The 14,347-nt window shown below is 50.8% G+C and overlaps 1 protein-coding gene across 4 annotated transcripts in view; it reads right to left on the bottom strand.

Annotated features, from left to right (window-relative positions):
* si:ch211-222n4.2 (uncharacterized protein LOC101885505 homolog) overlaps positions 1–14,347 on the bottom strand; it is a 57,738-nt gene that overhangs the window by 11,595 nt on the left and 31,796 nt on the right. For all 4 annotated transcript variants that reach the window (XM_038793909.1, XM_038793899.1, XM_038793880.1 and 1 more), the window contains 3 exons: positions 12,555–12,696; positions 1,801–2,014; positions 377–477 (listed from right to left, as the gene is read on the bottom strand). In XM_038793909.1, the coding sequence (XP_038649837.1) occupies positions 377–477; positions 1,801–2,014; positions 12,555–12,696 (457 nt within the window). The remainder of the gene's footprint in view (positions 1–376; positions 478–1,800; positions 2,015–12,554; positions 12,697–14,347) is intronic.

Below are 14,347 nucleotides of genomic sequence, written 5' to 3' on the forward strand. Positions count from 1 at the left end.
GTTTTTTGAAGAATAAAGGGATTAAGGGTTATGGTGTTCGGGCCTGAAAGTGGAGCTGAGTCCACAAAAGATCAGCCATGATCTCATTGAATGGCGGAGCAGGCTCGAGGGGCCAGATGGCCTACTCCTGCTCCTAGTTCTTATGTTCTTTTGTTCTAATATGATAACAAAAGCTGTTAACTTTTGATTCAGAAGCTACATGACCATGTGAAAAATAAGCCTTTAGTAGAATTAGAAAATTACATGTGAGGTAAAACATAGTCCAGGAGTTGATTCACAGTTGCCCTATTTGATGCTAAGGGAGTCTCCCTCTATTTCTACTTCAATTACAAAACAGTATTGTACTCCCCACAAGACTGTAATAAACTCCACTCACTGGCTCAGATCAGCTAGGTAAGCCTTGGCGAGGAGGTAGGCATCCGGAGTCCATTTGTTGGAGTATAACAGATCTTTCAAACTCGTCTTCAAACGTAGGAGCTAATAGGGATAGTTGAATGTGGATAATTATACAAACAATGGGGTAATACAGGAACAGAGTCAGAGGCTACCACATTTATTCATTCCCTGCCCCTAGGAGCCTGCTGCACTCCTGTCTTCCAGTAAAGACCATTTATAAAGCAGCCAGAGGAGGATTTAGGTTTGGATGATGCTAATGTAACTATCAGTGAGACTACACTGCTGCTGCATGAATTGATATGCAACTTTATACAAATATAATAATCATTTTGCCCTACGGAAATGATTGCTGAAAAGGGAGACATGTTGCTGAAGTTTTTCATCTTGCACTCACCAGAGCAAACACAAGAATACCAAATTTCAAACAATCACTATTATTGAATTGTTGTGATTATTTGAAATTGGCATTCTTGCATTTGGCCTGATGAGTGTTAAATGAAAAACTTTTAGCAACATGTCCCTCCTTTCAACAAATAATCAAAGTCCTGTTGGTCTAGTTGGTAAAATAAGGCTGTACCAGACAGTCCCAGACTCAATCCCTGTCTAAATGAGTCCCAAATTCAATTCCTAACTAATAAGTTAACTGTAGATATAGATACAATCCATAAAATAGTAAAGTTTGTCACTGCTGTTCATTTATCGGTTTAAAGTTGGTGGCATGGTGGCGTAGTGGTTAGCACTGCTGTCTCACAGTGCTGAGGACCCGGATTCAATCCTGGCCCCAGGTCACTGTCCGTGTTGAGTTTGCACAGGTCTCACCCCCACAACCCAAAGATGTGCAGGAAAGGTGGATTGGCAACATTTAGTTGCCACTTCATTGGAAAAAAAAATTTGCATATTCTAAATTTAAAATTTTTTAAGTTAAGTTGTCCACTTGCTTACAGCTCGAGCCTCAGTGCAATAGTGATCGGTCTACTGAGAATGAGCATATCATGTAGTGTGGTGTGACATACTCCAGTGAGCTGCAGTTACCAAGATAGAAGGTAACGGTGCACTCTGAGTCGTAATAACATAAGGTCCTCTCACAGGAGTGTGCAGTGATGCTGAATCCTAGGAGAATATCAGGTTTGAAAGCTCATCAGACATGACATTGTTGCGGCACGGTGACACAGTGGTTAGTACTGCTGCCTCACAGCGCCAAGGACTCAAGTTCGATCCCGGCCTCGGGTCACTGTCCATGTGGGGTTTGCACATTCTCCCTGTGTCTGCATGGGTCTCAGTCCCAGAACCCAAAGATGTGCAGGGTAGGTCGATTGGCCACACTAAATTGCCTCTTAATTGGTTAAAAGAAAAAATTGAGTATTCTAAATTTTAACAAAAGAAAAAAATACATCACATTCTTACCTCTTGAGACTGTAGGCTGCTGGTGTTGTGCAAGTGCCGGACGATGATTGCGCATTCCTGCAATGTCGGAGCCCGAGGTGACCCAGAAGGATCAATCTGGATCAATAGGGGAGTGAGCGATGTAACAAACATCTGTGTCTGATCTACATCTGGTTGAAGAGTCAGCACAGGTAAAGCCGAACTGGGTTGCTGGGAGGCTTCAGTCCCACTGCTCCTGTAAAATATGAATGAATCACTGTCGGTCTGAAGAACAATTTACCTTTCAGAAACTTTATCTTTTCAAATTTAACCTGCAGGCATTGGGAAATTTGAATTTCAATATGGGCCATTCAGCATTGAGACATTAGAGTTTAAATCTCATCCAGACAAATTAGCTTATAAGAAGAAGTGATTTTATGTTTCTGCCCATCCTGTTCTTGGCTGCACAGCTCAAAACTGACCTTAATCTAACACTGATTGGCAATCTCACTCAGCTGTGGGGAAAAGGGGCAAATGTGTCATCCAATGCACTGTAAAGCTCCTTCTATTCTGCCCAACAACATACCTCAGTCCCAACCTCAGAAGAATCTCACCTACAGCAGAGTAGAACTTTATATTTAAAGAACACTCCTCACGTCAGCCTCGCTGGGTAAGGGTGCCAAAGTCAAATCATGCAGCATTTTGTGCTGCAAGCCCAGGTCTACCAAGAATGCAAGTGAGTCTGGCATAGGACCCTTACAGCTGGCAGGCGAAGGAGATTTCCATTCCCTCAATTAGTTAGATTTTAAATGCAGGTTCTAGAATTGTCTAACCCAATGTGGAACCAAGCTTTTCCCAAGGCTTGCATTCTGTATTTAACTCGGTTATCATTCAGCATACTGCTGGACAAACATAGATGGTTATTTTGTGTTTAGAATCCAAGAGATTTTGAAAATCTGGTTCTTGTGAGCTTTGATACATAAAAAGCTGGGAACGTTCCAATCTCAGTGTTGCCCACCCTGAACCTAATGGTAGCAGTAAGCAAAAGTAAGTAAAGTCGCAGCAGAAGGGGACTTCCGGTGACGGTGATATGCTGACTGGATGCACATCAGGTGGCTCTCATCCAAACCAAAACCAAAAGGGCACCTTTCGTCAAATTTTGCCCAAAATCCGAAGACAAAACTACCTCAAACAGCAAGAGGAGAATAACCATGAAAGAATGCCAGCAAACGGGAGCTCGAGGGGCTGAAAAGATGGGAGAAGTGGCGGAAAGAACAATGAGCAGCGGATGGACGAGACAGGGAACCCACGAGGCGAAGGGTCCCCGGCTATCCAGGAGAGAGGGAGACCAACGACCCGAACATAAACAACGCCCCCCAACCACCAGCACCTGGAGAAGGATGGGAGAGCTTCCTTATGAAGGAGCTGCCCACCATGAAGGATGCGATCAAAACAGAAATCCAGGTGGCGGTGACAGAGGCGATGGCCAGCATGCTAAAGGCAATCAATGCGCTGGGGAAGAAAGTAGAGACTCAGGAGAGGACGATTCTCAACCTGTGGAAGGTCTCAACGGACCAGAGCGACAGAATCGTCGTCTTGGAAGCAGAAGTGAAACGGTTGGTGGCGGCCTTGGGGAGCTTAAAAAGGGAAAGTCGAGGACCAAGCAAACCGGTCCTGACAGCAAAATATTCAGATTGTGGGCCGTGAGGTAGGCATCGAGGGCAGAGATCCGACGGGCCAGGTCGCCCAAATGCTGGGCAACCAAGTCGGGAGAGACAGCTTCCCCAACCCCCCAGAGATTGACAGAGCACACAGGTCGCTCAGGCCGAAACCCAAAGCTGGGGAGCAGCCGAGGGCAATCATCGCAAAGCTGCACTGATATCAGGATCGTGAGAGGATCTTGCAGTGGGCATGTCAGATTAGAGCGAGCACCTGGGAAGGACACAAAATCAGAATTTATCAGGACATAGGGACAGATCTAGCAAAACGTGGGGCCGAATTCAACCAGGCGAAGTCGCCCCTGTGTAAGAACGGTATGCTGTTCCCAGCCAGGATCTAGGTCAAGTACCAGAAGAAACAGCATTACTTTAACACCACGGAGGAAGCAAATAAATTTGAACCAATGGCCTGGACAAGGGACTGGCAAGGCAACGATGAGGGTTGTGCAGAGAGAGATTGTGAAAGAATGAAAGACTCATTGAACAGCGAGCATGTTTGTGCGGGACTGTGCTGCCTCACTCTGATCATAAAGGAAAGACTGGGTCACAGAAAGAAGCGAGGACTGGGGAAGGCAGGTGAGGGTTTAGACAGGGGAAACGGACAGTCAACGGGCATGAGGAAGGGGTTAGACTAGCCCCGGAAGGGGAGCCACCACATTAGCAGTAATAGCTAGCATGGGAAGACAGACAGCAAGGGGACCGCAGCACACTTCCTGGAAGGGAAGGTGTGCCTGGTCGGGGGAGGGAGGTGAGAGACAGGGAAGGGGAAGGGAAAGGGGAAAGCATAGAAGGAGAAGGGGAAAAGGTGATGCAGGGAGAAAGGGGCAGGAGCACAAAAGGAACAGAACACAAAAAATGAGTTGGTTTTCATATGGGCCTTGGCGGGTGAGGGAACAGGATGGCACCATAAGCAGCCACTTTGGAGGGTCCCTATACAAAGGGAAACCCCGGAGTGTAGGGGCACGGCCTCATGGTGAGAACGGTGACCACGGCCATTTTGGACGGCCCCTGAACAAAGGGAAACCCAGGAGTGCAGGAGCGCGTCCACCAGGTAAGTATGGTTGATCCGGCAGGAACAGGGGGACAGCAACCCACCACCAGTATTATCACATAGAATGTAGGTGACTTAACGGCCATTGAAAAGATCCAGAGTCTTCGCTCACCTAAGAAGTTTGAATGCCAACATAGTCTTCCTGCAGGAGACACACCTGAGGGAGAAGGACCGACTGCAGGTAAGGAAGGGCTGAGTGGGACAGACCTACCATTTATGCTACGGGATGAGGACTAGGGGAGTAGCCATATTTATTAGTAAGAGGATGAGATTCATTGCAAACAGGACGGTTAAAGAGCAAGAGGGGCAGTACGCCATGGTCAGCGGTGTCCTGGTAAATGTGTATGCGCCCAACTGGGACGACACAGATGTCATAAAAAAGACCATGGTGGAAATCCCTGACATTGACACACACCGACTGATAATGGGGGGGGGGGGCGGGGGGGAGACGAGACTTCAATTGTGTACAGGACCCGCTGACCGACCGATCGAACTCCAGATCGAGGAAAAGGATGGGCATGGCTAGGGAATTGGGAACATTCATGGAGCAGATTGGGGCGGTGGACCCATGGCGGTTCCTAGACCACGGTAAGAAGGAATTCTCGTTCTTTTCGCCAGTCCACAAAGTGTGCTCAAGGATAGCAGGGAAAGCGGTGCTTCCAGGAATATTAAGGGCAGAATACTCCGCAATAGTTATCTCTGATCAGGCGGATCAGTGATTAGCACGGCTGCCTCACTGCGTGGTGGAGCCCGGTTCAATCCTCCGTGTGGAGTTTGCACATTCTCCCCGTGTCTGCGTGGGTCTCACCCCCACAACCCAAAGTTGTGCTGCGTAGGTAGATTGGCCATGCTAAATTGCCCCTTAATTAGAAAAAAAATAATTGGTACTCTAGATTCTTTTATCCAACCACACTTCACATTACGTGGATTTGAGTTGGAGCCAGGCCGTGCCAACACCCGACGTGGAGGTTAGACATAGATTTGCTGGCCGATAAGGTCTTCTGCCAGAAAATGTTAGAAGCCGTAGGCGAGTCCATCAGTAACAACCAGAACGGGACACTCCCACCTTCCACGTTCTGGGTGGCACTGAAAGCGGTGGTTAGGGGAGAGATTATAGCCTCCATGGCACATAGAGATAGGGACGAGAGGGTGGCCAGGCAACAACTGATCGACTCCATCCTGGAGATCGACAGAAAGTACTCCGAGGCCTTAACCGCAGAGCTTCTGACAGAGAGGGAAAAGCTACAAACAGACTTTAACATGCTTTCCACCAGGAAAGCAGTGCACCAACTCCGCCAGACACAGGGGACCTTCTACGAACACGGGGAAAAGACTGGCCAGCTGGCAGCTGGTTCACCAGCTGAGAAAGCAGCCACGAGGGAGATAGCGCAGGTAAAGAATTGCAGAGGCAGACTGGTAACCGATCAAAAAAGGTTAACCGAGCGTTCAAAACCTTCTACTGAGGGCTGTACTCTCCCGAAACCCTCCAACAGGGATGCGGAGATTAAACAGTTCCTCGATGGACGGGACATGCCAATCGCGGGGTCGATAGATTGGGGGGGGGGGGGGCGCTGGAAGCACCAATAGTACTGGGAGAGATCATGGAGAGTATCAACTCCAGGCAGGCGACGAAGACTCCTGGACCCGATGGGTTCCCGGCAGACTTCGATGAAGGTGATGATCTCCCTGGATGCAGAAAAGGCCTTCGACTGAGTCGAGTGGAAATACATCTTTGAGGTACAGGAGCAGTTTGGGCTGGGCCGGGATTCACCTTGTGGGTGAAACTCCTGTACAACGCCCCCAAGGTGAGCGTTCAGACCAACACCACCAGCTCTGAATATTTCCAGCTACAGGGACTTCCGGTTGCGGCTATGCGGAGCTAAGTCGCACGTTCAGCAGCTCCCGCTAGAAACTGAATTTTGGGCTCTTTTTAGGGCCCCCAACGGTATTATTTCGACGATTCCCAGTGTGGGAAGGGGACAGCAATATACCCCCGGCACTGTATGGATTGGACCAGGACTGGAGCGGTGAAAACAGTGGGATTGGAGCAGAGAAAGATGCGAGGGAGGAAAACCAAGATGGTGGCAGGTGGAGACCAGGCAGCGTGGGCACAGTGGTCACAGGAGCAGCAGGAGTTTCTCCAACGCTGCTTCACGGAGCTGAAGGCAGAGCTGCTGGAGCCGATGAAGACGTCAATTGACAGGCTGCTTGAGACCCAGACGGCCCAAGGGGCGGCGATCCGAGAGGTCCGGCAAAAGGTCTCGGAGAATGAGGACGAGATCTTGGCCTAGCGGTAAAGGTGGAGGCGCACGAGGCGCTCCATAAGAAATGGCAGGCGAAGCTCGAGGACATGGAGAACCGGTCGAGAAGAAAGAACCTGCGGATTCTGGGCCTCCCGGATGGGCTGGATCGGATGTGGGTGCCTATGTGGTCACCATGTTGAACACGCTGATGGGTGCGGGGGCCTTTCAGGGGCCCCTGGAGCTGAAGGGGGCTCATCGAGTGCTGGCGAGGTGGTCCAAGCCCAGCTAGCCGCGGGCGGTGGTGCGGTTCCACGGGTTCGCGAACAGAGAATGTGTGTTAAGGTGGGCCAAGAAAGAGCGGAGCAGCAGGTGGGAGAACGCAGAGTTCCGGATTTATCAGGACTGAAGCGTGGAGGTGGCTAAGAAGCGGGCCGGATACAATCGGGCTAAGGCGGTGCTGCACCGGAGAGGGGTGAAGTTCAGCATGTTGCAGCCGGCACGACTGTGGGTCACCTACAGGGACCGCACGTCATTTTGAGACGCCGGAGGAGGCGTGGACCTTTATTCAGGCCGAAAAGCTGGACTCGGATTGAGGGTCGGGGACGAGGGGTAGCTGAGGGAGGATCGATGGGACTGTTGTGTTGTGTTTTGGGGGGATTTTTGTGGTTAGGTTGGGCAATGTTTCTTCTCTGTCTGTTGGGTGGGTTCGCAGGTATAAGCCTGTGGGCGTCAGTGGCTGGAAATGGGGATGGGGGCCCGCTTCGGGAGGGGGTGGGGAGTATTCGGCGATAGCCATCTCTGACCATGCGCCGCATTGGGTGGACCTCGTGCTGGGGAAGGAGAGGGACCAGCGCCCGCTGTGGCGCTTGAAGGTGGGGTTGTTAGCAGATGAGGAGGTGTGCGGGCGGGTCCGGGGGTGTATAGAGAGATACCTGGAGGCCAATGATAATGGGGAGGTGCAGGTCGGGGTGGTCTGGGAGGCGCTGAAGGCAATGGTCAGGGGAGAGCTGATCTCCATCAGGGCACACAAAGAGGGGAAGGAGAGGAGAGAGAGGGAGAGGCTAGTGGGGGAGATGATAAGGGTGGATAGGAGGTACTCAGAAGCCCCTGAGGAGGGATTACTTAAGGAGCGGCGTAGCCTCCAGGCCGAGTTTGACCTGTTGACCACCAGGAAGGCGGAGGTGCAGTGGAGGAAGGCACAAGGGGCGGTGTACGAGGGGAGAGAAGGCTAGCCGGATGCTGGCACACCAGCTTCGGAAGCGGGAGGCAGCGAGGGAGAATGGGGGGAGCACGGTGCAAAGTGCGGTGGGTATTAATGGGGTCTTCAGGGACTTGTACGAACGACTGTATCGGTCTGAGCCCCCATCGGAGGAGCGGGGGCTGCGCCGGTTTCTGGACCGGCTGAGGTTCCCGAAGGTAGAGGAGGGGCAGGTGGCGGGGCTGGGTTGGAGGAACTGGTCAAGGGACTTGTAGTATGCAGGTGGGGAAGACACCGGGGCCAGATGGGTTCCCGGTGGAATTCTATAGGAAGTACGTTGACCTATTTGGTCCGCAAGGACTTTCAACGAGGCACGGGAGGAGGGGTTCCTGCCCCCGACAATGTCGAGGGCGCTGATCTCCCTCATTCTGAAGCAGGACAAGGACCCCTTACAGTGTGGGTCGTATAGGCCGATCTCGCTCCTTAATGTGGATGCGAAACTTCTAGCAAAGATATTGGCCATGAGGATCGAGGACCGTGTCCCGGGGGTCATACACGAGGATCAGACTGTTTTTGTGAAAGGGATGCAGTTGAAAACCAACGTATGTAGGCTCCTGAATGTAATTATGATGCCGGCGGTGGAGGGGGAGGCGGAGATAGTGGCGGCTATGGACGCGGAGAAGGCCTTCGATAGGGTGGAGTGGGTGTACCTGTGGGAGGTGTTGAGGAGGTTTGGGTTCAGGGAGGGGTTCGTTAACTGGGTGAGGCTGTTGTATGAAGCCCCGATGGCGAGTGTGGCCACGAACAGGAGGAGGTCGGAATATTTCTGGCTCTATCGAGGAACAAGGCATGGGTGCCCTCTATCCCCCCTGCTCTTTGCGCTGGCGATTGAGCCCTTGGCCATGGCTTAGAGGGAGTCTAGGAACTGGAGGGGGTTGGTGCGGGGGGGGGGGGGGGGGGGGGGGGGGACCACCGCGTTTCGTTATATGCGGACGATCTGCTACTGTACATGGCGGACCAGGTGGGGGGAATGCCAGAGGTGATGAGGATCCTTAGGGAGTTTGGGGATTTCTCCGGGTATAAGCTCAACTTAGGGAAGAGCGAGCTGTACGTGGTGCACCCGGGAGACCAGCAGAGGGGGATTGGTGAGCTTCCGCTAAAAGGGCAGAAAGGAGTTTTAGATACCTGGGGGTTCAGGTGGCTAGAAGCTGGGGGACCCTGCATAAGCTCAACTTAACGAGGCTGGTGGAGCAAATGGGGGAGGAGTTCAAAAGGTGGGTTATGCTGCCGCTCTCCCTGGCGGGTAGGGTGCAGTCGGTTAAAATGACGGTGCTCCCGAGGTTTTTGTTTTCGTTTCAATGCCTCCCCATCCTGATCCCCAAGGCCTTCTTTAAGCGGGTTAACAGGAGTATTATGGGGTTTGTGTGGGCGAAGAAGACCCCGAGGGTGAGAAGGGTGTTTCTGGAGCGGAGCAGGGACCGGGGGGGGGGGGGGGGGGGGGTGTTGGCTAACCTCTGCAGGTACTACTGGGCTGCCGACGTGGCGATGGTACGCAAGTGGGTAATGGAGGGGGAGGGGCGGCATGGAAGAGGATGGAAATGGCGTCCTGTGTGGGCACGAGCCTGGGGGTGCTGGTGACGGCACCGCTGCCGCTTCCTCCGACGAGGTAATGGAGACGTCACAGGAAAGAGGTGGGGGGCTTCGGTGTGGTCCCCGATACGGGAGAACCATCGGTTTGTCCCGGGGAAAATGGATGGGGGGTTCCAGAGCTGGTACAGGACAGGTATTAGGAGGATGGGGGACCTGTTCATTGACGGGAAGTTTGCGAGCCTTGTGGAGCTGGATGTGAAATTTGGGCTCCCCCTGCCTTCAGGTACATGCAGATAAGGGCGTTCGTTAGGTGTCAGGTGGTGGAGTTTCCGCTGCTGCCGTTGTGCAGGGTCCAGGACAGGGTGCTTTCGGGGCGGTGGGTTGGAGATGGTAGGATCTCGGCAACTTATCAGGTGATGCAGGAGGAGGAGGAGGCCTCGGCAGAGGAGTTAAAAGGTAAGTGGGAGGAGGAGCTGGGGGAGGAGATCGACGAGGGTACGTGGGCGGATGCCCTTGAAAGGGTAAACTCTTCCTCCTCTTGCACGAGGCTCAGCCTGATACAATTTAAGGTGCTGCACAGGGCGCACATGACCGGGACAATGCTGAGACTTTTTTTGGGAGTGAGGACAGATGCGTGAGGTATTCGGGGAGTCCAGAAAACCACACCCACATGTTCTGGGCATGTCCAGCGTTGGAGGAGTTCTGGAGGGGCGTAGCGAGGACGGTGTCAAGGGTAGTGAATTCCAGGGTTAAGCCAAGCTGGGGGCTCCAAATATTTGGGGTGTCAGATGAGCCGGGAGTGCAGGAGGCGAAAGAGGCCGGTATTCTGGTCTTTGCGTCCCTGGTAGCCCGGCGAAGGATTCTGCTTCAGTGGAAGGATGCGAGGCCCCCAATCGTGGAATCCTGGATTAACGACATGGCAGGGTTTATTAAATTGGAGAAGGTGAAATTTGCCTAAAGGGGATCTGTGCAAGGATTCTTCAGGCGGTGGCAGCCTTTCCTAGACTTCCTGGTGGAGCGTTCGGAGATGGTCAGCAGCAGCAGCAACCGGGGGGGGGGGGGGGGGGGGTGTTTGTGTTTGGTTGGGGATTTACTATGATTTACTGGTTAACGTTTATTTGTTTACTTATGCACTTTTGTTCTTCTTGGGGTTCTATTTTTCCTTTCTGTTATTTCTAATACGTGAAAAGTTTGAATAAAAAATTTTTTTAAAAAATATTTCCAGCTACACAGAGGCACAAGGCAGGGATGCCCACTACCCCCGCTCCTGTTCGCCCTGGCAATTGAACCCCTGGCAATTGCCCTGCGAGACATGAAAAGCTGAAAGGGCATCCAAATAGGGGCAGAGAGCACAGAGTGTCGTCTATGTGGATGACTTGCTCCTCTACGTCTCGGACCCACAGAACGGCCTGAAAGCAATCATGCAACTTCTGGAAGTGTTTGGAGCCTCCTCGGGCACAAGCGAGGCATTCTTGGTGAACCCGAATGGAGGAGAGACTATCATTCAAACTAGCTCAAAACAAATTCCACTATCTGGGGATCCAGATAGCCCATCAAAGTGGAATCCGACCAGTCTGGTAGAGGGATTTTTAACGGACCGACAGAGATGGGATGCATCCCAGCTTTCCCCGACAGGGAGAGTGTAGACGATCAAAATGAATGTGAGTCGAGGTTCCTCTTCCTGGAGATCCATACCGATCTTCATCCTCAAGGCCTTTTTCCACAAAGTAGACAAAATGATCATGACGTTTGTGTATGTGTGTGTGTGTGGGGGGAGGGTAAGAATCTGCAGAGGAGGAAAAATATGGGCGGTTTGGTCCTGCCAAAACTACAGTACAACCACTGGGCGGGCACAGCCGACGTGGTGAGGGGATGGATAAGAGAACCAATCACGGAATGGGTAAGGCTGAAGGAGTCCTCCTCCAAGGGACCGACCCGCCGAGCCCTTGCCAAGGCAACGCTCCCATTCCCCCCCCCCAACAAAGTACACATTCTGCCTAGTGGCAGTAGCCACACTGAAAACGTGGAATCAAATGAGGCAGCATTTGGGTTTAACCAGCATGTCTCCCATGGCCCGCATCTCCGGAAATCCAAAATTCCCACCAGCCATGCTTGACGCCACCTTTAAAAAATGGAGACAGGACGGGGGATGCTGGCAGTCAGGGACTTTTACGTAGAGGACAGGCTCGTGACCTTGGACGAACTGATGGAGGACTTGAGCCTACCGACAGGACAGGAACTCGTGCACCTCCAAATTAAACGTTTTCTCCGCAAGGAGATGGCAAGATATCCCAGGGCCCCGAGAGACACACTACTAGAGAAACTAATCAACACGGACATTAAGGAGGGGGGGGGAAAGACAGGACGACACTATGGGAACATATACAGACGGTTTCTGGATAGGGCAAGACTACCGCTGGACGAAGCCAGACGAAAATGGGAGGACGAATTGGGTACGGAAGTGGGTTAGATACTTTCAAGCGAAGCACGGAACAGGGTGAACTCCACCTCCTCCTGCACTAGACTAAGCCTCGTGCAGTTCAAAGTGGTGCACAGAGCTCATCTAATCAGAGACAAAGGAAGACACACATACACACACACACAGAAACACACGGGAGAGAGGAGAGGGTATAATATAATAATCTTGTGTGTGTCTTTCCTGGTCATCTCTCCATCTCTCCACCCCACCCCCCCCCCCCCCCCCCCCCCCCCCCCTCCACCCCCAATCACTGTTGGGCGGGGGGAAAAGAGAAAGAAACTCAAGGGAATCACAAAACGAAGCATGGGGAAAGAGAGAGGAGGGGAGAGGCCATGCAGGCCCCCCTCCCTCCTCCTCCCCAGAGGGTAGGTGCAGACCTGATAGGCTGAATGGCCTCCTTCTGCCCTGTAGGTATTCTATGATTCTTCTATGAACTGCAGGGGTTCACTGTAGGCCTGGACAGCTAGTTGGTTTGCAGAGTAGAGGACCCTCTTGCACAACACGAGCAACACTGTACCTCCTGTTAGCTGTCTCTGTGGACAGCTTTCTTCGAGCAGAGCTGTGCTTCTGTTGTTCTTTCAGTGCTGTCCTCTGCTCCTTGACCCGATCTTCCTGCAGTGCAGCTCTACGCTGGTTACCTTTCTGAGGAAGTTTTCTACCTACAACAAGAATACGATGAAATGAGTTAGACTATTGTCAAAGAGGCTCAAGAAGACCTACTGCCAAATTTTTTGAACTGAAGAACAATATTGCTAAGCATCGGCAAAGGGATAAATGACCTTTACAAATAAATGAGCCAAACCTATTTATTTACTTTAGATTGTTATAGCAAATGATCACGTATCAACACTGAATGAAACACCATTAAAAATGGGACTGACAATTAAAAGTAGCTTGATAGTTCCCATTCAAAGGACATGACTTGTATTGTCCTGAGAATCAGCAAGTGTCCACATTTTACTATTTTAACCATTTCCCCCACAAAGTATTTTGGGGAAAAGCTGCCATTAAAGATCTCAGTGTATTCACAACTTTTCTTTTAAAAACGACATTGAATGTGAATGAGGTGACCATGCGGTTAAAATGCTAACAAGCTAGGTTTTTTTGATTTGGTTTCCCCAAAAATTACAAATGATAAACAATTTATTAGCCTGACTCAACTGTGAATAAATACCTCACATCAAAAATGGTGGTAGGTCTTGGGCATTCAGTTGGATGCCGCCTGGTTACCAGTTTAGCTCAGTTGGCTGGATAGCTGGTTCTTGATGCAGAACGAGGCCAATTCCCGTAACGGTTGAGATTATTCAACCTTGCCCCTCACCTGAAGTGTGGTGATCCACAGGTTAAATCACCACTAGTCAGCTCTCCTCTTCAAAAGGGGAAAGCAGCCTATGGTCATCTGGGACTATGTCAAACTTTTTTTTTTTCACCTGCCATAAGCCTGGTTTTGAGTTGTGAAGGACAACAAGATCAATTAAATAGCAGTGAAGCCAATCTGGTCCAGCAGAGGCCAAGAGGAGGATCAGCAGCAGGAAAGCAATTAAAGAATATTTTGTTTAAAATCACGCAGGGTGTCACATCAATGTGGGGAATTGTAGCAGGTTTGTCGTTTTGTATTGTTACACAAATATAAACTGACTGGAATTCAGTGAGTTTGAACATTATCACCCGCATTATCATTCCCTGTAAAATAAAGCTTCTTAATGATTTGTATTTGGTTTCGTCTTACCACACATTTTCTGTCTATCTTTCAAAAGATTGGAGAGGCTAAATGCAAGATCGGCATGAATATTTAGTTCAAATCTTCAGGAGGTACTTTTGTTACACCCTGGGTTGCCCAATCATATAGTTAGATACTGGACTATATAGGCACACCCCGAGGCAGTCCACTTACTTATGCGATCATGAGGGAAAGGCTAAAACTAGGTTGAAAACTGGCAACACCCATATTCAGTAGTAGAATGTACAATCAGATGGGCAGCACGGTGGCGCAGTAGTTAATGGTGGTGCTTCACGGCGCCGAGGTCCCAGGTTCGATCCCGGCTCTGGGTCACTGACCCAGGTGTTTGTACATGCTCCCGTGTTTGCGTGGGTTTCGACCCACAACCTAAATATGTGCAGGGTAGGTGGATTGGCCACACTAAATTGCCCCTTAATTGGAAAAAGTGAATTGGGTATTCTAAATTTATTTTTAAAAATAATGTACAATCAAGACTTCAATCACCATTATGAAAACTAAATGAAAACTTTGCAGATAAAGGACAGAATTTACCAGCTGTTCACGCCTGCGGGATATTCCGGTCCCACCGA

Source organism: Scyliorhinus canicula, chromosome 1, assembly GCF_902713615.1.
Source record: "Scyliorhinus canicula chromosome 1, sScyCan1.1, whole genome shotgun sequence".
Lineage (NCBI taxonomy): Eukaryota > Metazoa > Chordata > Chondrichthyes > Carcharhiniformes > Scyliorhinidae > Scyliorhinus > Scyliorhinus canicula.